The sequence below is a fragment of the Chlorocebus sabaeus genome, chromosome 15 (genome assembly GCF_047675955.1).
Source record: "Chlorocebus sabaeus isolate Y175 chromosome 15, mChlSab1.0.hap1, whole genome shotgun sequence".
Classification (NCBI taxonomy): Eukaryota; Metazoa; Chordata; class Mammalia; order Primates; family Cercopithecidae; genus Chlorocebus; species Chlorocebus sabaeus.
The window spans coordinates 60,353,578-60,378,194 of record NC_132918.1 but is presented as its reverse complement, the minus strand read 5'-3'; the positions used below and the strand labels follow the sequence as shown (position 1 = coordinate 60,378,194).

The window sequence follows — 24,617 nt, the reverse complement described above, 5'->3', positions numbered from 1 at the left end:
CTCATCACTCTGCTCTTACCAGATAATAACCCCACACAGTCATTCTGACTGCATATCACGCCTTGAGCAGTGCTCCCTTTAGTCATTCTTTATTCTTCCCTGCCTTGCACTCTTCTCCACTCAGGACATCCTCCTCTCTGTTCCCCTCTCTCAACTCCCTCCTTCCAAACCTCTTCATCAAGTCCTCACTGCTTCAACTCTGAAGGCATAGAGCTGCTACCCTTGATGTCTGAGAGTGTCTGTTTCCCCACATACCCATACTGGATTTTACCTATTGAGCTTTTTAAATGTTTGCCAATTGGGTAGGTAAATAAGAGTATCTCGTTGTTTTGATTATATTCCTGTGTGAGGTTAAGCATTTTTTCATATGTTTATTGCCCATTTTTATTTTTCTGTGAAATTCACCTCATGTCCCTTGTATCTCTTGTTTTTGGCATTATTATTTCTTTTGGCAAGTCTGCTCTGAAATAGTTTGCCTTACCTTTTTTTTTCTTTATTTCTTCTTAAAAAAGGAAAAAAAAAAACAGGATACATGTGCAGAACATGCAGATTTGTTACATAGGTATACATGTGCCATGGTAGTTTGCTGCACATATTGACCCATCCTCTAGGTTTCCTCGCCTCAACGCCTACCCCTCAACAACTCTGGTATGTGTTGTTCCCCTCTTACGGTCCATGTGATCTCAAGGTTGAACTCCCAATTATGAGTGAGAACATGCGGTGTTTGGTTTTCTCTTCCTGTTTTAGTTTGCTGGGGATGATGGCTTCCAGCTTCATCCATGTCCCTGCAAAGGACATTATCTCATTCCTTTTTATGCCTGCATAGTATTCCATGTGTATATGTACCACATTTTCTTTATCCAGTCTATCGTTGAGGGCATTTGGGTTGGTTCCATGTCTTTGCTATTGTAAATAGTGCTGCAATAAACATATGTGTGCATGACTCTTTCTTGTTAAGTGATTTATATTCCTTTGGATATACACGCAGTAATGGGGTTGCTGGATCAAATGCATTTCTGATTCTAGATCCCTGAGGAATTGCCATGCTGTCTTTCACAATGGTTGAATTAATTTACATTCCTACCAAGAGTGTAAAAGCATTCTTATTTCTCCACAGCCTTGCCAGCATCTATTGTTGCCTGACTTTTTAATAATCTCCATTCTGACTGGCATGAAATGGTATCTCATTGTGGTTTTGATTTGCATTTGTCTAATGATCAAGGATATTCAGCTTCTTTTCATATGTTTCTTAGCCGCATAAATATCTTCTTTTGAGAAGTGTCTCTTCATATCCTTTCCTCATTTTTTGATGGGGATTTTTGTTTTTTTCTTGTAAATATATTTAAGTTCCTTGTAAATTCTGGATATTAGACCTTTGTCAGATGGATAGATTGCAAAAATTTTCTCCCATTCTCTAGGTTGCCTGTTCACTCTAATGATAGTTTCTTTTGCTGTGCAGATGCTCTTTAGTTTAATTAGATTCCATTTGTCAATTTTGGTTCTCATTGCAATTGCTTTTGGTGTTTTAGTTATAAAGTCTTTGCCTATGCCTATGTCCTGAATGTTATTGCCTAGGTTTTCTTCTAGGGTTTTTTATGGTTTTGGGTTTTACGTTTAAGTCTTTAATTCATCTTGAGTTAATTTTTGTATAAGGTGTAATGAAGGGGTCCACTTTCAGTTTTCTGCATATAGCTAGCCAGTTTTCCTGCATCATTTACTGAATAAGAGATCCTTTCCCCATTGCTTGTTTTTGTCAGGTTTATTGAAGATCAGATTGTTCTAGATGTGTGGTGTCACTTCTGAGGTCTCTGTTCTGCTCCATTGATCTATATGTCTGTTTTGGTACCAGTACCATGCTGTTTTGGTTACTGTATCCTTGTAGTATAGTTTGAAGTCCGGTATCATGATGCCTCCAGCTTTGTTCTTTTTGCTTAGGATTGTCTTGGCTATATGGAGTCTTCTTTGATTCCATATGAAATTCAAAATAGTTTTTTTCTAATTCTGTGAAGAATGTCAATGGTAGTTTAATGGGAATAGCATTGAGTCTATAAATAACTTTGGGCAGTATGACCATTTTCATAATATTTATTCTTGCTATCCATGAGGATGGAATATTTCCCGTTTGTGTCCTCTCTTAATTCTTTGAGCAGTGGTTTGTAGTTCTCCTTGAAGACGTCCTTCACATCCCTTGTTAACTGTATTCCTAGGTATTATATTCTCTTTGTGGTGATTGTGAATGGGAGTTTACTCATGATTTGGCTCTCTGCTTGCCTATTGTTGGTGTAAAGGGATGCTTGTGATTTTTGCACATCGATTTTGTATCCTGAGATTTTCCCGAAGTTGCTTATCAGTTCAATAAGTTTATGGGCTGAGATGATGGGGTTTTCTAAATATACAATGATGTTGTCTGCAAACAGAGACAACTTGACTTCCTCTCTTCCTATTTGAATACCCTTTATTTCTTTCTCTTGCCTGATTGCCCTGGCCAGAACTTCTAATACTATGTTGAATAGGAGTGGTGAGAGAGTTATCCTTACCTTTTTATCCTGGATCCAGTCTCAAGTGGAATTTAAACTTGCAAAGCCCTACTGATGTTCTAGAAATTTCTAAACATTTTTAAAAGTATTAGCAGGTTAAATCTCTGTAAGTCTGATTTTTGTCTATAGAGTATATCTTTTTAAAAATTACCCATGATCTTTCCTCTTGTGAAGTTGGATAAAATGAACAGAGTTATTAGTTATTTGCATTCCCCTATTTTATTATTTTTATTAGTTTTATATATTATCATTTATTATATTATTTAGTATTAGTATTATTTATTAGTTTTATTGCTGGAAGAGACCCTCTGTCTACTATAGACTGATTTTTTCCCCTCTCTGCCACATTATTCCAATCAGGAGAGAGAAATAAAACAACTTTCTGACCTAGATTTTCAGTTACTGCTTCATGTCTTGGCTCCCATATAGCAATATCCTAGGGGAAAAAAGAAATTGTCTATAGTTGCTGCCTCCAGTGCCTCTCCTAGCATTCTTTCTTGAGATAATCCCAGTCACATTTTGATTCCTGCTACTCTCCTGATATTGCTCATGTCAAGGTCAACTGTGATCTTCATGTTTCTATACCCAGTGGTTGATTCTGTTGATTCTGTCTGCAACTCACTGAATTTATTTACAGTATACAACATTGTTGATTCTGCCCTTCTTTGGGAAACATTTTCTTTTTGGGGCTGACTTTTAGTATACCTCATCTTCCTGGTTTTTCTCTTACCTCATTAGTTGTCCCTTCTCAGTCTAGTTTTCTGATTCAGCTTCATCACCTTGGCCTCAGAATGTCGGTATTGCCCAAAGCGCATGCCTTAGCCCTCTTCTCTATCCTTATGCAATCTCTTGACACTCTCATCCAGACTCAGGGTTTTAAATATCCTCAATGATATGTCTATCTCTCATCCAGACTGCATCCTTGAACTCTAGATTCATACACACAGCAGTCTATTCAATACTTCCACTTGCATGTTAATGGATATTTCAAACTTACCATATCTAAAATGAAGCTTCTAATTTTTTCCCAAAACTTGTACAACGTACAGCCCTCTCCATCACAGCTAATAAAAATCCTATTCTTCTACTTGCAGTTATCTAAGATTCCTCATCTCTTCTTATATCCAACATTCTTAACTTTAATGTGTGTATATATGTATGTTTGTGTGTCCATGTATACAAAAGTGCATATATGTACATATATACACTAAAATGTGCATATGTGCAATAAAGTATATTAGTACTTATTAGTAAATATAGCATTCATTTAAGTACTAGTATTAAGTATTGGTATAAGTACTAATCTTGGTATTATTTGTAAAAAATATATATCCAGAATTTGACCACTTCATAGTGTCTCTGTCTTTGACACCTTGATCCAAACCACCATTATCTTCGCCTAGACTGTGCAATCACCTTTCCCTTAGTGGCCTTGTATTCGTTCTGGCCCTGCTACAGTCTGTCTGAACACAGCAGCTAGAGTAATCTTATGGAAGCCCTAAGCCACCAGGTTATTCTTCTGCCTGAAACTCTGCAATTTATCATTTCTCTCAGAGTTAAAACTAAGTCTTTACAATGGCTTGCAAGGCTCTGAATGATCTACCACTCAATCCCTCTTAGTAACTCTCTGATCTCACCTTCTCCTTGTCTTGTTCTCTCTCACCCCATCCCCGGCACACTGTCTTCCCTGCTGATCCTCACACAAGCTAGGCATGCCCCTGCTTCCCCAGAGCTTTCATCTGGCTATTTCCTACGCCAGAAATTCTTTTCACCATCTTCCTTCTCCTTTGAATTTTTGCTTAAATGTCATGTTATCAGTGGGCTCTACTTAAATGTTATCCCAGATTTTCCCATCCCTATTATCCTGCTTGGTTTTTTTTTTCCATAAAAAATATTACTTCCCAACGTACTAAATAATTTACTTTTTTATTATGTTGATGATATAGCTCTCCCAGTAGAATGTAAGATAGTGGTTTTTTTTTTTTTTTTTTTTTTTTTTTTTTTTTTTGTGAGACAAAGTCTTGCTCTGTCACCCAGGCTGGAGTGCAGTGGCACAGTCTTGTCTCACTGTAACCTCGGCTTCCTGGTTCAAGCGATTCTTCTGCCTCAGCCTCCTGAGTAGCTGGTATTACAGGCATGTGCCACCATGCCCAGCTAATTTTTGTATGTTTGGTAGAGACGGGGTTTCACTATGTTGGTCAGGCTGGTCTTGAACTCCTGACCTCATGATCCACCCGCTTTGGACTCCCAAGTGCTGGGATTATAGGCGTGAGTCACCGTGCCTGGCCAAGATAGAGGTTTTATCTGTTTCATTTATTTTCATATCCCCAGAACATAAAACTACACCTATAACAGAATTTGTTTGTCTTCTCTCTTATTTCCTTGAGCAGTGGTTTGTAGTTACATACACTTGTAAAAGCATCTGTTTTGCATGGTGCCTCACATAGAGTAAATGCCCAATAAAGAGTTATTGACTCATTGAATGAATGAGTGAGTGCTGTATATTGCCCATTACAGTGAGTATTAAAGTATTTTAAAAAGTAATCAGGAAATAAGAAATCAGACAGTGTACCACCAGGAATTTTGAATAAAATTCTGTCCATTGCTTTTTGAAATAGACTGTTAAGTGGAATTTGTGATTGAGAAGGTCCCCTTGACAACTGAGAGATGTGCCTTCTTCTAGATAGAGTGGACTGGAAATAGTTGGGATCACTAGTGGATCCCAAAGGAAGCTTGGGAATGTACAGTTTATGCAGGGCCCAACTTCAGAAGCTGGCATGTGGTGTATAATCAGCTGGTGCATAATCAGAAGTGTGTACAAATTTAGTCCAGAATTGCAAGTTTGGAAATAAGAGATTTTAATACTTGCCCCAGTGAGTGAATCTGGTCAGGTTATCTCATGGCAGTTTTCTCATCATAATCTAGGGATGATGATACTTGTTCTATAGATACTTTTTGTGTTATGTTTAGGATAAGCAGGGGATTTTGTGTGTGTGTGTGTGTGAACATGCACTGAATGGAACAAGGAGCTATAATGCAAGGTAATAGTGATTAGTTGGGTGTATTTTAAACTAATCCTTAAAGTGACTGCACAGTGGTTTCCTAATAGTGACTAACAGAATGAGCAAACATGCATTCACTTCTTTTCCAATGCAGTTTGACAACACTGGAACATTTCAGGTGATTCCAGTTCCTCCAAATGGGGAAAATCAAACATTAGAAAGACTTCGGCGCTGTACACTTTGCTATGGTAAGACCAATGAAGAGAATTGACTGTGCTGAAGAGCTTAAATGCCTTCTAGATGAGTTATTGAATGTGGCTTTATCCAGAGATTTCTATTTTTAATCATAGGTTCTATTTTCAGTTTTCTAGTTTTTCAATACCGTATGTCATGGTTTCAATCTCTGGAATGTTTGGAGTTTCCATACAATGCGAAAATTGCTTTAGAAAATTATCCCAACCAATGTAGCATTTCTTGGGGATGATTGGGTAGTTTATATCAGAAGTCTCTAAAATATCAAAAATATTTTCTAAATGAGTTTGGACATGACTTGTACACTGCAGGTATATGTGCTACCTACATCTGCTTTCAACAAAGCCCTTCCCTTATTGTCTGCTAGTGCCTGGAGAAGTACTGGGACATTGAAAATTTCTCATTAATTTAAATTATGTGAGATCAAAGAGGTATTGATCAAATTATAATTCTTGGTAATTAGTCACTGAATCACTTGAAGATCTCAAACAAGTGTCCTGTTGGGTCAGTGTTGAACCAATGATGTGTCTCTCTGTGTGTTTTCAGATAAATGTTTTCCAAATGCTTGCATTCAAGAGGCTTTCTTACCTGAAGATTCATACATGGATGTAGCCTTCCTCATAGACAATTCTCGGAATATAGCAAAGGATGAGTTTAAGGCTGTGAAAGCCTTGGTGAGCTCAGTGATTGACAACTTCAACATTGCTTCAGACCCTTTAATCTCAGACTCTGGTGATAGGATTGCCTTATTGAGCTATTCTCCTTGGGAAATTTCCAGGACAAAGATGGGTACAGTAAAAACAGAGTTTGATTTTACCACTTATAACAACCAACTCCTAATGAAGAATCACATCCAGACTTCCTTCCAACAGCTAAATGGAGAAGCTACAATTGGTCATGCCCTACTGTGGACCACTGAAAATCTCTTTCCAGGAACACCCTATCTAAGAAAACATAAAGTCATCTTTGTGGTCTCAGCTGGAGAAAATTATGAGAGAAAAGAATTTGTAAAAATGATGGCTTTGAGGGCTAAGTGTCAAGGCTACATCATATTCGTGATTTCTCTGGGTCCTACACGTAAAGATGACATGGAGGAGTTAGCCAGCTACCCACTAGATCAGCACCTGATACAGCTTGGGAGAATACATAAACCAGATCTGAATTATATTCTGAAGTTCTTAAAGCCATTTTTATACTCAGTCAGGCGTAAGTTATTATTTCATTGTTTTTCTTTGTTTTAATAAGCTAGTGTTTGTTACTATTATAGTACTGATAACCTATTTTTGTGTCTATAGCTAATCTAAACATAATTTATGAATTAGTTGGTGAGATGGGGCCAGGAATGGATCATTTGCTGGTTATACCCTGTTATATCCTGGTCACAAAATGGCGAGGCCTGAGGCCTGTTTTTATCATAGTGTGTCTGTTAGCCAAACTCTCAGCACTAGAAAGCCACAGAGTGACTAGAGGGCTTATGAGTCACATTTGCTCAAGAAGTTCTGGCAGCAGTTAGGTGATTTCCAGAAGAACAGTCAAGTAAAAGTTTCACTTGCTATATCTGTTTTATTTCCAACTTTGGTACACCCTGGAGACCTGTGTGAGGATGTGAAGATAGCAGAGTCCTGGGCAAACACATCATCTAGTAACCTTGTTAAAATGCAGGATGTTCTTCCTGAGGATGTCTAGGGTGAAGCCTGAGATTCTACATTTCTAACAGGTACCGCAGTAATGTCAATGCTGCTGGTTCATGGATCACACTTTGAATAGCATGGCTCTAGGCCAGTGAACTACGAAGGGTTACTCGTTGGATGAGTGCCAGGCTACAAATTGATGTGTGAAGAAATAAATACACAGATTGAGAGTAAACATCTAGAAACTTTTAAGGCAATTTGACATCGATTGCTGTGGCATACAGTTGCATGACCAGTGGACTCTGTCTCATTGAACAGGATTTAGACCAAAAGCATCAGTCTGCAAAGAACTAGAAATGAGAATACCTTGTCCTCTACCACAGACGGTTTGGGAAAACACTCTTCTAGAGCAATTGTTCTCAATACGGCACAATTTGCCCCAGGGGACATTTGGAAATGTCTGGAGGCATTATTTGGCGGTCACAACTTGGGGATGCTACTAGTATCAAGTAAATAGAGGTCAGGGATATTGCTAAACATCCCACAATTCACAGGACAGACTCCCCACCACAACAAAGAATAATACATCCCCAAATGTCAATAGCAATAGCACTGAGGTTGAGAAACCCTTCTCCATAAGATCCCACAGAATCAGAGCTGAACCTTTCCTTTTTGGAAATCTGACAGTTTTAGAAGTAAACTTGGCTGGAATCAATTCTACCACTGTACAATCCCAGTTTCCTTGCTATTCAAAGGATTTCTCAACAACACCACAGTGATAATGTCTTGAGCGTTCACTTTTCATTGCAAGGAGAGCTCCACCTTTCTCCTGTGATTCATATTCAATTAAAGAATCCAATAGTTGCCCTCTTGGGAACACTGTTATTTCTTTAAATCTAAGATGCCCTCAATTGTATAATGTAAAGGAAAAAAAGTTTCCAATTAAATTTTGATACCAACTTTCCTATTAGAGCATTTTATTTTACAGCAATTGAAAGAGTTCTTTTGGATGTATAGTAAATATATCACTCCTGTGCATGCATAAAAAGAAAATCTATGTGAAATAGGCAGGTTAAGGCATTCCTAAAACAACTTCTTATTCAGAATTTGACTCTTGTGAGCTACTTCTTGGCTCAGAGTCATTGGTATACATTTTTTTCTATGCAGTATTGTTCTTTGTGCCATTAAGATAGATGATAATGCAACATTTTAAAAGACTATAAAACAACTCAAAGCTGGTCATGTTGGACTGTTAAGTGGCTTTGCAATTATGTAGAGGTAGCCTACTTTTGACTTTCACCTGGGAAGTGTTAAACACACCCAGTTCACTGCTTTCCCACAACCACTTGGTTTGTAGGAGTGAAAAGACTCCTCTGCTGGTATTTATGGGAATGTTTTCAAACTGCTGTCCCCAGTTCTACAAGTTTTGGTGCTGGCATGTTTGCTCTTCCCACTTGCACAGGCAGTGACCACTGCATCACAATTCCTGCCCACCCAACAGTAAGTGTCAGATGCAATTAATCAGAGATGCATTTTCATTTTAAAGAAGTAGAAAAAAGGAAAAAAATGCTCATCTTAGAATTTGAAAATGTGATTATTATAAAACTACAGACATTATCTGAGATATTTTCATAGAACCTTGGATCATTCAATGGCTGAAGGCCTTCCTTAAAATCTTTTATTTTCCTGAATGGGGCAGGGTAACATACTTCTCAATATTCCAAAATGTATAGAACAACATCAGGAAGGGGATAAATAGGCATGTTATTTAAGTAAGGTAAAATCTTGTCTGTGATTCTTTTCCTCATAGGAATCAGTGTTAATGGGTGCAGAAGCACAGAAATGATATCAGTATCATGTAATGAAACATTACCTGGTCTCTGTTTGATCTGTTAGCATAAGTCTGGGTGAAAAACCTTTGATGAACCAGAATAGAGTATCTCTTAGATTATGTTAGCCTGAGCATGTGAAAATCATGTGTCCCTGCATCACAACTAGCCCTTAGATGAACAATTTGAGGAAGTCTGTTTCCATGATTCTGGTAATCCTTTGGCTGCTAAAACACTCTGAAATCAAATTTTGAGTGCTATTGCTAACTGCTCTTTTCTATTTTCACCCCAGCCAAATTTTGCTGAAATATGTTAGTGACATTAATTGCTTCAGGAGGATTCCTGTTGGGATTATCTTTACCTAGGAAACATCATTTGCAGTTTTAAAATCTAACTATAACTTTGTTCTCTCAATAGGGGGATTTAATCAGTACCCACCACCGATGCTTGAGGATGCCTGTAGTCTCATCAATTTAGGAGAGAATGATCGAAATGATGGTTTCCAGTGAGTTAGAAAGCTCTTATATTTACAAGTGACTGTTAATTGACTGATGGGAGTATAACTGGTTAATAACACTTTATTAGGTTGAGTATGCTAACAAGGTCACCGAAGTAGACTTTTTATGCATTCCATTTTCCGTAGCTGAAATTACATATCAGGTATGATTTCCAATTTGATGTTTTTATAACATCATAAGCTTTATTACAATTTTGCCTTTAAATTCATGGTTTCTTCAGAAATTCCTGTATTGAAATTTACCCCAGAATAGAACCCACAATTTGTCCTTGATCCACCTCAACCTCACTTCTTATTTCTCCCAACCATGAGTTCTGGTCACACTGAACTCTTACCTGCCTTGTGTGAATTATTTCACACTGCCTGGGACTCTTGCTCCTTTCAGTGAAACCCTAGCCATCTTTCATGACCCAGATTGAAGCTGTCTTGTGTTTAAAACCAATGTTTACTCCCCATCAAAACCCATAGTCTTTTTTTTTTTTGCACTGCTGAGGCACTTATTACGGTCTACCCACAGTCTTGTCTTGCTGAAGTCGGAGGCTACATATGATTCATGTTTCATCCCCAAAAGTTAGCATAAAAGACTCTACAATATAATCGTGTATATAATGTTCCTTGATATTGTATCCTAAATAAAAATATAACTAATTAATCTGAAGGAATCTTTGCTCTGAAACTGAGTGAAAGTGGCCCGTCTTAGTTGCTTTCTTCTTTTCTATTGTGCTTCATCGAGCTTAGATCCCTGAGACCCTGTTTAGACCCAGGTTTAGACCCCTGTTTAGGCCCAGGTTTGGACCCACAATCACCCCATCGTCTCAAATTGCAATTAAGTAAAAGAACTTCTCAGAACAGATAAGGTCTCTTTGATACACCCAGGAGCAAAATGGAAAGGTGAGTTCTCCAGAATTCATGCAAGCACATGTTCCTCCAATGTCATATTTCATTTACTTGGTAATTATGCAGGGAAGCGTCTAGCAGCCAACACCTTCTGAAGGACAATGTGGCACTAATCTTATGTGAAGCGGTGTTTCCCAACCTTGAATAAATCATAAAGTCATTTACAAGGAAAACCAATTCTATAGATAGCAGACAAAATATTATAATGTTATTTAAACATTTACAAACACAAATCTAGCTGCAAATATTATACACTTAGAGTTCTTATGCAGCTGTTAAACCAAAACAAGTTAATACATCAAATCCAGACAAACTCAGTGAGACAAAAATTTTCAACACTAACTTAATGCAATGAATAATTCTTCTTTGTCAAACTGGAATTTTTAAAAACCAAAAAAATGGTAGATGTTGGTAAAATATATAAAATATGGTGCATGCTGCAGAAGAACATCGACATGCAGCTTGCCTGCTCTGTTACATGATGACATGATTCCTCACCACGTATCTTCACCTGCACTACTGCAAAATTATTCACACAGTGTGCCATCACACATGATATCATTTGATTTTCTCTTGGTGTGAACGTATTATTTACATATTACATCTGACTTTACTTCCTCTCCTCATTAACTCTCAATAGTTAAAGTCATATTACTGGGTGCCAAACATTAGTATCAAATGCAAATGCAAACACAGACATTGAAATTACATAAAATTGCATAATCAAGAATAAACTTCTATTGAATATGTTTTATATCATCAACCAAATAAAAACACAAAATTCTCAAATTATCACAGAGAACTCTTAAACTGCTATGATTATAAATGTAGACACTATTTTAAGAGGCACTGATACGGGTTATGTTTTATATAATCTTACTTTCTCACAGCAGTGCTTGGTAGATTAAGTTTTTTCTGCATTTTCCATGGTGATTGGTATCAATCTGAGATATAATATGATTGTTCCAAATGCTTGTGAGTTTCTTTTCACTGATCTAAAACTCTGTACATGCTGGACATGGTGGCTCACACCTGTAATCTCAGCAGTTTGGGAGGCTGAGGAGGGGGAGGATCACTTGAGCCCAGGAGTTCGAGACTAGCCTGGGCAACACAGCACAACCCAATCTCTACAAAAATTAAAAATTAGCCCGTCATGGTGGCATGCATCTGTGGTCCCAGCTACTCAGGAGGCTGAGGTGGGAAGATTGCTAGAGCCCAGGAGGTGGAGGCTGCAGTGAGCTGTGATTGCACCGCTGCACTCCAGCCTGGGTGACCCTGTCTCAAAAGAGTGAGTCCCTGTCTCAAAAGAAAACAAACAATAAAACTCTGCACAAATCAAACTTGGTTATTCCAAAGTAGTACTTAATAGCCTCTAGACAGATGTAAGAAAAGATAGAATAAGTAGAACATTTTATCAGAGTTTTAAAAATATGTGTAATGAATCTCAGTGAATTATTTGATTGAAATGGATTTATATTTTCACCACCCAACTGGTTTTTTAAGGAGACAATTAAATAACTATGTTAAATGTTAGGATTTTTTATTTGCCTCCTTCTCTAAAGTTATCTAGACTCACCTAAGGTTTTTTTTTTTTTTTTTTTTTTTTTCCTAGATTTACTACTGAGCTACAAGAGGATTTTTCAGGAGAGAATGACTTCATTGGCCAAGAATTAAATTTTGGGAGAGAATCATCTTTTGTAAAGATAGAGGACAATAGAAGTGACTATTTGGTTTACCTTCCAAGCCAAATGTTTGAGCCACAAAAATTAATGATCAATTATGAAAAAGATAAAAGATCTGCAGAAATTGCAAGTCTCACTTCTGGTAAGAAAATGAAAAGTCATGATGGAAATGTTTAAATAGTCGGGATCCTCATCTTTTAACACTGGTAGAAAATCAAATAAATTAAGGCTGGTATCTAAAGCAACTTTTTTTTAAGTTCATTATGGTAGATACAACTTCTACTTTTATTGAAATTGAATGCTGATGGGCACTGCTAGGGAGATCACTGATAGAACCTCTCAGAAATGTCCCTGATATTCTCACCAAGCTTAAGAGTTCTCTAGAATCCACAGTTTAGAAGGTTAGTATGATGTAGAAGGAAGCAGTATAGTGAACATCAGAGCAAAGGAGGGATTAAAATGACCTTTTTCTTGGCGGGGGAGATGGAGTTTCATTCTTGTTGCTCAGGCTGGAGTGCAATGGCACAATCTTGGCTTACCACAACCTCCGCCTTCCGGTTCAAGCAATTCTCTTTAAAATGACTTTTAAAAGTTGGCCTGGCCAGTGTTCCAGAATTTGCGATAATATGAGAAAGTATGTTTTATTTTTGTGGTACCCAGAAATGAGAGCATAAACTCCCTTGATGCCTACTCTATATATTTTAATGGCAAAGCAATAACTTTTGTAAAAATGTAATAATTTCAAACAAATCAGATACAAAGGAATATGTCTGCACTTTCATTAAAAAGTGTGATGGGAGGTAGGAATGGTTAATGGGTAGAGAAAAAGGAAAGAAAGAGGAAGAACTCCTATTTGATAGCACAACAGGGTAACTATAGTCAATAATTTAAAAAATTTTTTTAAATAACCAAAAGAGTGTAATTCAATTGTGTAATACAAAAGATAAATGATGATTCTCATCATTCCATGATGAGAATGAGGTACCCCATTCTCCATGATGTGATTATTATGCATTGCATGCCTGTATCAAAACATGTACCCCATAAATACACACACCCACTCTATACCCACATAAATTAAAAATACATTTATTTTTAATTCCAAAGAGACTATTCAGCCATTCCACCTATGCATCCGGAATCTTCTAAAATGCTTATTTGGCAGAATGTCAGCATTTTAAGCATTGTTCCAAAAGTATCATATGGTAGTTAGAATAGGTAAGTACAAGAGAAAAAGGGGCCAATTTTGTACTATAATATTCATTCTTAGTAGCTTCCCCAGATAGAATTTTTTTTCTTGGGTTTAACACTTACATCCCCACAATTATTTCTAAAATATAAATATTTGAACCTTATCTTTAAAACAGCTAAACTTACCTTTGAACAAGCTACAATTAAGGATAAAAAAGACAATCATTAGTTGAAAAATAGGCACCTTAGCTCAAAAAAATGTGATGCAGTAAAACTAGATATATGTAGTACCATGGCATTAAGACATTCAAATGTGTATTTTTTTTAGTTAAAACTTTTTTTATTTTCTTGTAGACACAGACTAAAGAAGAAAATTAAAGATTTGTACCTTTTAATGGATATTAATTATGCATGTTCATTTTAATGAATAGCAAATTACAGTAGCCTTCAAGGCACAATAATTTGTTATGGTTTGCTTTAAAAAGGGGAAAAAAGAGAAGAAGAGGTGTTTTGGCAGAGGGTTAGAGTATCAAATTGTCATTTGTGATAGCTTTGTTAGAGCTAAGCATTCCAGAGTCTAGTAATTTAGAAACATGAACATTTTCAGGAAAGACAGATATGACTGGATATGAAAGGAAGGAAGGAAATAAGGGCATCTCTGCAGCCATTGTTAATGACTGATGTTCAGTATAAAAGAAAGACTTTTCATTGTTTTTTTTCAGCTCTCTGAGAATCAAGATATGTATAGTTAGTGTAAGGTCCCATTTGGCTGAAGAAATAATTGTTCATAGCTCTAGCAAGGAAAAAAATGTAAATCCTACTGCACCCAGTTTCTCCTGCAGTGAGTTGAAGTATGCTGAGAGTTCTGGGGATGATTACGTCAGGTTGGGATAGCCTGGCAACACTGAGTGTTTCAGACAGAAGGATAATGTGTATTTTTTAATCCTTTAAAATAAATGTGAGTCTAAGATCATAAGTGTTTTCTAGGAACTTTGTGCTATTCTTTTCTTTCTTTCTTTCAATCATCTTTAGCCAGTTGCCAAAAACTGCTGAGATCTTCCTGTATAGTGTGCTGTCCTGTAGAGTGAGTTGTAGTTCAGATATTTTATTCAGTCACTCAGAAATGAGCTTTGATAAGTTCCAGATGTATGGCACAAATAAAAGGTTGGTAAGTTTCACAAGCACCTCCATATGCTGTGTTTGTTACCCATTCATAATCTAATTCTTTTGGCTGATGGCTGATCTGTCTGCCCTTGAACTGAAAGGCTGGGAAAAGTTAGGAATCTTAACCATTTAAGACATGTGTAGTACCCAGAGTCCTGTGAGCTGGCAATGAGTTGTGCATCGCCCTCTTTCAAAAGAAGCACAATCACTGACTATCTTCTTTCCTATGCCTCTTTCTCTGTTTCTCCCCATCTGCTCTGGTTTGAATTGAAATCATCTTCAATTCTATCACCTTTCTTGGCCCTCCTTTTACTTACAGCAGCCCAAGGACAACCCATATCAGAATTACCTGGAAGCTCATTGTAAGCACAGGTTCCTCAGCCCTCCTGATAACTACTGTTTCATATTTAGGAGTGTGAACGAGGAGGAGAACGCTACAAACTTTATAACCACTATGGGTAATATTTGTATGCCCTCAAGCTGGAGATCAACTATGTCAGTGGTTCTCAAGGAGTTGTTTCTACACAAGCAGCATCAGCATCACCTGGGAACTCATTAGAAACAGATTCTCAGCACTTGCCCTGGACTACTGAATCAGACATTCTGGGAGCAGGACTCACAATCTGGGTTTTAACAAAGCTCAGGTGATTCTGATGTTGGCAGAAGTTTATGGGTCACTGCACGTTTGAACATTTTGGTGTGCCAGATTTAATCTGTGCTCTCAATGGAGCTGAAAACAATTGGGTATCTAGAATCACAGAATAGAAATGAGAATTGGTGTTGCTAAAGAGTTCCACATGAAGTAGATTATAATTTTATCTTATTCAAGAACATCCATCCATCTATCCATCCAACATCTATCTGACAAAACACATTTAAGATCTAAATATGTAGAGATTATCTAGAGATACTAACAGGCTTTTTGAACATAACATCTGCAATATAAAAATTCCTTGCAACATGCAGTCCCTTCTAATTTCTTGCCACAAAATGCACTTTGTTCTTTGACGCTATGTAACTTTAAAATGGGTTGTTTAATTCTAATTAAATTGCAACTATTGACCCACTGGTAAACTAGCACTTTCGTCAAAGATGCTGTATTATGCTTGCAGATGTTTTCTTGTGAAATGCTTTTTAAACGCTGTATTAACCAGTACTTAAGATACAGCTAATCTACTTTCACAATTAAAAAACAGGATAATTTGTAATGCATTTTAAATACCAACCCAAACTCCGCCTAGGGCCTGCTCCTAGCTTTAAGCAGCCCCAGGCCTTAGGATAACTTCAACTGATGTTCTTTTCAGTGAGCTCATTAAGAAATGAGAAGCAACACTTGCTGCTTCAGACTAGGCTGGTGTTATGCTTAAGGGAATTTACACAGGTTTTGTTTTTCTGTTTAATTTTTCTAACTTTACTCTTATTCTGATTTATAAATTATTTTGTTTTTACAGTCAATGTATATGTATTTTTTGCTTTGAATTACTCCTAGGATAATAGAACTGGAAGGGTATTAGTGATGACCTGGTAAAAACTCACCTGGGAGCAGCTCTACCCTACCCCACACAAGGGAACATATTGCAACGTCTGGAGACATTTTTTGTTGTCATAATTGGAGGACCCCACTGGCATCTAGTGAATAGAGGTCATTGCTAAACATTCTCCAATGCGCAGGACAGCCCCTCAGAACAATGAATTATCAAGTCACTCTTAAGGGAGGTGTTTTAGAAGAAACCTCATGCCCCCAAGTTTGTGGAACTGACAGACTCACTAGACAGGCTCTCTACTGCTACACCCTGTCCACTGTTCCCTTATTACATGTCCAAGATTCTACTATATGTTTTTTACAAATGATAAAAGTACTATTATACCATATAAAATTCAAATACCAAGTTTCAAATCAAACAATTTAGCAAATTGAGTTATTTTTAATGCATAATACGTTCTTTTGTTTTTCCATAGGCATATAGGTTTACGGTTTTATTTAATTGCATATCCTGCTTTTCACATGATATTATTTCACAACATTTTCTATATTGCTGTAAGCTTCCTACTGATTTTTTAAATGTTCTCAAAATGTTCCTTTTGAGGAATGAATGCATGTATTTGACCATTTACTTTTTTTGAACACTTGGATTGCTTCTAATTTTTGCTGTCATGTATCAAACTTGAATGTATATTTTTACTTGGGCTAAATTTAAATCTGCACTGGAGTAAAATGCAGTAGTATTGGCTTCTGAGTCATCCAGGGAACATCAGCTGAATGTTCTGCTTTCCTATCAGTACAATTTTCAAATAAGAAATCAGCAGCAGAATTGTAGTAATGTCTGGATTTTAATAACATGTTTTATGAAATAATTAAGAAATCTTAACCATCGTATTTTTCTTTGTGGAATAAACTGAGTCTCCCATTACTTCATTTTAAGCTGTAAACTGAGATGGCTACACTTCCTTTTGCTTGGCAATTTGTCATTAATATTGTCATTATAGTTTTGGTTGTCTTCCATGAAAGTTTCACATGTGAACAAGATGCATGTAAACTGAGGGTTCAGAATAAGCGGACTATCTGAATTCAGACGTACACTGACATTGCTTCTGTATGTTTTGTGCAATCATTTGTTGCAACTAATGAATGTTCTAGAGTGTTGGTGGCATTTTATGTTATGTGACCCTTTCTAATGGAATAAAAACTGGGTACTTGAAGTATTAAGTAGGTGATGATGGTGGTGATGGTGATGGAAGCGGTGGTGATGATAGCATTGGTGCTGGTCATGGTAGTAGCAAAGATGATGGTAGTGAAGATGTTTGCTGTTGCTGATGGTTGTGGTTGAGGTGGGTGGTAGGGATGGTGGTGGTGATAATATTGGTGGTGATGGAGATAAAAGTATGAAGGTGGGGTGGTGGTGATGGTGGTAGTGATGATGGTGATAGTGAGGAGGTGATAGTAATGGTAATGATGGCAGTGGTGTGGCGGTGGTGGTACTGGTAATGGAAGGAAGATATCATGGTGGAGTGGTAGTGAGAGTGGTGGCGATGGTGATGGCTGTGGTGGTAGTGGTGATGGCAAGTTAGTTGGATGATGGCAGCCCTCATAGAGGGCTTACTATATGAAAAGACTCTTAGATTTTTGCATGGATTTTTCCTTAACTATTCAGACATTCTTTCATATAACAAATAAGTCTTTGGCTCCTGTTCTGAACTAAGCCCTGAAGTGGACTTTTTGGGGAAATTAGGGAGATTTTTAAAAAGACTCAGACATAAGCTTGTCTTCAAGAAACTTGTCATCTGTCAGGTATATTCTGTGTGTGCAAAAAGTGACTACTTCAATTCAGAAAGTATTGAGTTTAATTTAAAAAAAAGTGGCATGCTTTGGGGGATCAACATTCATTCCATGCAGGACACCTTTCAAAGTATTGCATACACAGTATCACTTGACTGATGAACAACGTATGAGGAATAATAGTAATCACAGAAGCTACTGCTTATTGAGGGCAACCGTGGGCCAGCCACCATATAAGCACTTTATAGACATGATTTTATTTAATCTTTATTAAATTAAATCTATCATTATTTCCTTTTACAAATGAAGACACTGATGTAAAGGTTAAGAACTTCACACAAATTCATGTAGACTGTGAGTGGCAGAGCCAGGATTCAAAAACATGACCATTAACACACAAACACGGACTTTTAGCAACGTATACCATGTTGCCTGGTGATGGTCATTTCTGCATTTACAAATGAGGAGATATATCCGCTGGCCAAATTTGAGTATAAACTAAATCACTAAATCATGTAATCATAGTTTTTGTGGCACAATTCTATTTTTAAATTTAAATTAAAAAAAAAAAAACCTTCTTATAAACTCATCCGGAGGCATGGAGCACAGAATAAATAACTCCATTAAAATCAACCTGCCATATCCCAGGTCATTTGGGTGTAAATGACTCCTAAGACATGCATCGCCTTTTCTCAGTGCGCTGGTCCCTTCCTGCAGACTACTGTTTCAGAGTAGGAAATGACCCACAAGACTCACTCTTATCATCTAAATGCCATCTAGAAAAGTCTAGGCCAAAAAGACATGAATTATAAGTCTTTGGAGAAAAGGATGAAATCTATTTTAAGACAGTCATCCCTACTTATTCAGGTAAATGAGGGAAAAGGACTTCAAACAGCAAAACAAGAGAATTTTTAATATGTCTACATTTCCCTTAGGCATAAAATCAATGACATCCATCAGACACATACGTATTTGTGCCTGCCTCCTTTGTTGCCCCAACTCGTGCCTTTAGAACTGGACCGGTGACTTTATCAGACAGGAGGGGTGATGGGCCTAGGCTGGCAGTGATAAGTGGATAGGTGTGTGAATGATTGCCTACTCCTTGAAGTTAAGCATGTGTCAACACAACAGAATGAGAGTTCTCATTTCTGAGAGCATCTGTACACTTGTGCATGTGTGTGTAAATTAGACCAGCTGACTGCTTTTTTCAGTAGAAGTCCTGGTTTGGATAATATACTGTCATGGGAAGGATTTTCAGATGCCTGAGACTTTTCTTTGTTTCTTTCTAAAAATTATATTTGTGGAGTAATTAGGACATGCAAAGCATGGTGTAAACTTTAATTTTCTCAAAAACCTTTTAAGGTTGTGGTATATTATTACATATTTTTAAGGTAATGAAACTGAGGCATGGAGAAAACTCAGGGTCCCAAAGTTAGCAAATGACAGAGGCAGGACTCAAACTCTGAATATTCTGCTGATAATCACTGTCCTACAATGCCTAAGAAGAGAAAAATTACAAATTGCATTTAATTCATATGTAGTTGCTTACTTTTGGAAGAAAACATTCTCTGGTGGCTTCAGCCAGAAGGAACAGCCATTGACTGAGAAGCACATTTTTCACACCAGGTCCCAGGGCCTTAAGTGAGCTGGTTGATGAGTCACTTCATGTTTCTGCTAGACTCTCATCTCTAATGACCAGTTCTTCTGAAGGAGCTAGACCAAGCTGGGTTCAAATCCTGCCTCTACCACTTATCAGCCATCCTTTCTTAGCCAACTCATTCACCCTTTCCAAGGCTTGGTTTGCTCATCTGTAAAATGGAAATGATGATTATTCTACCCTCATAGTGCTTCAAGGAAGATTAAATGAAAGAAGACAAGCATAGAGCTGAGCACAAGACCCGAAGCAAACTAAATGCTTGATTAAATACTAAGAAAGTAGAAAAGCCAAAAGAAAGTACTGCTAATCTCATGGGAAATCATAAAAAAAAATCAACTTGGAAAATACTAGCTACAGTTCATCTGGACAGAACCTCACATATCAAGTAGCCTCAATTGTACATGTAGCTGCCTATGAAGAACACATGGTTAATTTTGTCCCCTGAACAAATTTCAAAGCAGGCCACTGGATAACTCATGCATATCTTGAGATTTCCCACAAATGCCATGAAAGGCAGCATAGCATCCTCACAGCATATCTCATCCCAGTCCAGATGGCCCGAGTCCTTCAGAGCCTCCCTTCTCTAAGTTTCCTTTCCAGCCCCGCTTCTCCCTAACGTTACTGGAGCACATCTGGTGTTGTGGCTTGAGGCACTGGCCAAAGTCAGGCTACTCTCTGGGGGTGCTTCCCTGGAAATTCTGCTGAATCCCTAATTCCTTCCAAATCTTGCCCATAGGAAAGTGAGTCAGTTCCCCTTCCTCTGCCATTCTAAGGAAATTCTTTCACAGAGTTGAAGATGAGAATTTGGCTGGGTTGACATTTCCAGAAAATACACAGCACCATTGTGAGCTATGGGTATATTTTATCCACACTTCTGCCAGATTATCTTGAAAGAAAATATTTTTGAAGACCTTGTATCCCTAAGTAAGATGAATTATTCTCCAAGTAGAATAATCACACCTTGGGTTTGACTAAATTTTAGAGTTTTCAAGGTACATCATCCACATTTAGCCTCAGAGATTCTCATTCTAGTCCTGTAAGTTGGGAAGGGACCTATTTTTAGACACTTTGTAGATGAAATATACCTCTTTAGAAAATAGTTCTGAGGGGTATTTTAGAAAAGGATTGAGATTTTGCTTATTTATAAAGAAAAAACTGGAAAAACAGTAATATTTCTGGTATGGGCTTGCAGTAAAAAATATTTCGCTAACATGGTAAGTTAACCCTTTTGCTTCTACTAGAATATTTATGAATCTACTAGAATATTATGAATATCTTTTTCTTTTTCTTTCTTTTTAGAGATAGGATTTTGTTCTATTGTGCAGGCTGGAATGCAGTGGTGTGATCACAGCTCAGTGCAGCCTCAAACTCCTGGGTTCAAGCGATCCTCCTGCCTAAGCCTCTCAAGAGTAGCTCAGACTACAGGCACACACCACCATGCCGGGCTAATTTTTTAAATTTTCTGTAGAGATGGGTCCACTATGTTGCCTAGGCTGATTTTGAACCCCTGGCCTCAAGTGATCCTCCCACCGCAGCCTCCTAAAGTGTTGAGATTACAGGCATGAGCCACCACACCCAGCCATGCTTTTCTTTATGTTTAACAAACTGTGTTGGTTGACCTTTTTAAAGAAACTGAAATGCTGTAGTTGAAAAACAGAGATCACGGTAACATCACAGGTAATGGTTAGTGAACTCCAAAACTCCAAAAGGGATCACAAACTCCAAAAAGTTTGAAATGTTCATTTAATTAATCTTCACAATTCCTAACACGCTATGGCTGAGAACTCTAGAAGTGTTTTTGGTGGTGATGTGCAAAGAATACAAAATATATGCTGTGGTCTGCACTTCTAGTTTCATGTTTGGTTGTTTAATCAGGGACCTCAATCTTGACCAGAAATTCTAAGAAGAGTTTGCCACTGGGTTCCTGGTGGAGAATAGGAGGCCCATAAATTTCAAACATGCTTCTGCAATGCAAAATCCTGTTCAATTACTATAAATGTATTTAGTGATAAAGGAAGAATGTGGTGTATATGTGACCAGTTCTTAGTCCTTTGTAAGAAGGAAAAGAAGCATCTCAAACAAGATGGTCAGTTCTCATCTTTTAGCACTGCCCAAGATGGAGTAAAGTAGTTAGACTTACCTCACAACTGTAACAAACAAAAGAGAAAATGCAAACAAAATATATGAAATAACAACTTTTAAGACACTGGACATTAGGAAATGAAATACAGTAATCTTTAGAGAAGGGAAACAGATGAACGCTACAAGTGGTCCGGCTTATAGCCTTGAGTGCTCTCAGGCCATGGTACAAGAAGAGGGCATTGAGGAGGAGCCCACTGAGCTCCTGGAGCTGAGGAGTCAGAGCTGGGAGAACAGGAGGACCAAGACAGTGAGAGCTGACAGAGTGGGATACCAGAGGGGGATAACTGCACAGAGAGTAAACCCCAGAGGTCTGCAGAGGGTCTCCCTGGGTTATTCAGAAGAGTATTGACAGCACATGCATGTTAAGGAATTACCTGAGACCAGGGAAAGAACCCTCTTAAAATAGTGCCATTTACTCAACAGGATTAGGAATCATGTTTTTTTCCCACCAGCAAGACTGGAAAAGAATATAATTCACATAGTAATGGGGAGAAAACTTAGGAAGGTCTTCGCTCAGCAATAGGAAATAATTAGCCCTGAATTAACCACTGCTTTAGGCTCACCTAGCGAATCATAAGAGCAAGATCCAAAAGGATCAAACTCTTTCCATGTATCTTAACTGCCTTCCAGAACTAAGCACATGGATATTTACAAGAATACAAAAGTATTTCACACCTAACAAGGAAAATTTCACGATGTCTCTCATAAGAAGCAGAAATGCACAAAACATAATGAAGAGTATAATCACTCAAAAACAAACCACAACAGACATAGATGTTAGAATTAGCAAAGATATCAAAACAGTCATTGTAACAGTATTCAATATGTTAAAAAGTTAAGTGGAAACATGAAAGGTATAAAAAGATTCCAATAGAATTTGCAGGGTCAAAAACCATTGTGTCTGAGATGAACCATACACTGAATGGGATAATGGAAGATTAGATTTGGCAAAACAAAAAGATTGGCAAACTTGAAAACATAGCAATAAAAATCAGCAGGAATATAGTACGCTTGAGCAACACTGTCAATTAATTTGACCTAACTGACATTTGTAGAACACTCCACCAACAGTAGAATATATAATCTTCAAGTGCACATGAAACATTTACCAAGATAGACTATATTGTGGACCATAAAACAATGCTCAACATTTTAAAGGATTCAAGTGATAGTAAATGTGTTCTCTGACCGAAACAGAATTAAATTATAAATCAATAGCAGAAAGATCTTTGAAAACTCCCTAAGTATTTGGAAACTAAATAAAGCACTTTTAAATAGTCTGTGGTCAAAGAATAAATAAAAGGGACATTAGAAAGTATAATATTTGGAAATAAAAGAAAATAAAATCAATATGCCAGAATTTGAGGTTCCATTTAAGCAGTACTTAGGAGGAAATAAATAGCATTAAATGCCTATATTGACAAAAAAGAAATGTTTCAAATCAATGATCACAACTTCTACCTTAAGAAATCAGAGAAAGAAGAACCAGATAAACCCAAGGCAAGTGGAAGAAAGAAAATAATAAAAATGAAGTGGAATTCAGTGAAATTGAAAAAAGAGAAACAATAAAGTCAATAAACCCAAAAGTTGTTTCTTTGAAAAGATCAATAAAATTGGTAAATCTATAATCAAACTCACCAGGAAGAAAGAGAAGACACAACTTCCCAATATCAGAAATGAGAAGGGAGATGTATTCCAAGGTTATTAAAAGGATAACCAGGGAATATTATGAACAATCTTTTGTGTATAAGTCAGCTTAGGTAAAATACACAAATTTCTCGCAATGTATAAACTACCAAAGCTTACTCAAGAAGAAGTAACCTAAGTAGCCTTATACTTATTAATGAGATTTAATTTGTAGTTCAAATCTTTCCATAAAGAAAACTCCAGGTATAGATGATTTCACTGGTAAATTCAACTAAAAATTTAAGGAAGAACTAATACCAGTTCTATGAAAACTCTTCCAGAACATTAAAGAAAAGGGAATATTTCACAACTCACTTATTTCATTTTATAATTTTTAATTTTTATGAATACATAATAGTTGTACATATTTTTGGGGTATGTGTTATATTTTCATAGAAGCATTCAATGTGTAATGATCAAATCTGGATACCTGGGATATCTGTGAATAAAATGGTGGTTAACAGAAGCTAGGAAGGCTAATAGGGAGGCAGAAATAAAGAAGTGCTGGTTAATGGGCACAAAATACTTATTAGAAGGAATAAGATCTAGTGTTCTCATGGTTAACAATAATTTATTATATACTTTAAAGTTAACACCAGTTAACAATAATTTATTGCATATTTCAGAATAACTAGAAGAGTAGATTTGGAATGTTCCCAACTCATTTTTTGAGGCCAGATTACCCTCATACCAAACCCAGACAAAGACATTACATGAAAGGGAAACTACCGACCAACTACAGAACATCGTTCATACGGATGTGAACATAGATGCAAAATTCTAAAGAAAATTTTAGCAAGTTAAATCCAACAATAGATTTTAAAAGAGATAATATGGAATTTATACTGGAAGGCAGGGCCCATTTAACCATCAAACATTATCTAATAAAGCATTTTCACAGTTAATAACTTCACCCATGGTGGTGGGGTATTTTTTTGACATTTTATTTCTATATTAGGTTTATAGTATTAATAAAGGTTGACTCATTTGTTGTTGTGAGAATTAAAATAATGTAAAAGTATCTAATAAAGGGTTGAGTAGAAATGGAGATCAATGCATTTCTGCCAGTTAAAAATCTACTTTTTCTTGATTAGGTTCACAAATTCCCTTCTTTCATAAAACCAAAGAACATTGGCCATCTACTTCCTGTCTT

General features: G+C 36.9%; 1 protein-coding gene across 3 annotated transcripts in view; it reads left to right on the top strand.

Moving 5' to 3' along the window:
• Positions 1-24,617, top strand: part of COL6A5 (collagen type VI alpha 5 chain) — a 122,927-nt gene that overhangs the window by 81,023 nt on the left and 17,287 nt on the right. For all 3 annotated transcript variants that reach the window (XM_038002894.2, XM_008009169.3, XM_038002893.2), the window contains 4 exons: positions 5,694-5,787; positions 6,338-6,997; positions 9,669-9,756; positions 12,278-12,489. In XM_038002894.2, the coding sequence (XP_037858822.2) occupies positions 5,694-5,787; positions 6,338-6,997; positions 9,669-9,756; positions 12,278-12,489 (1,054 nt within the window). The remainder of the gene's footprint in view (positions 1-5,693; positions 5,788-6,337; positions 6,998-9,668; positions 9,757-12,277; positions 12,490-24,617) is intronic.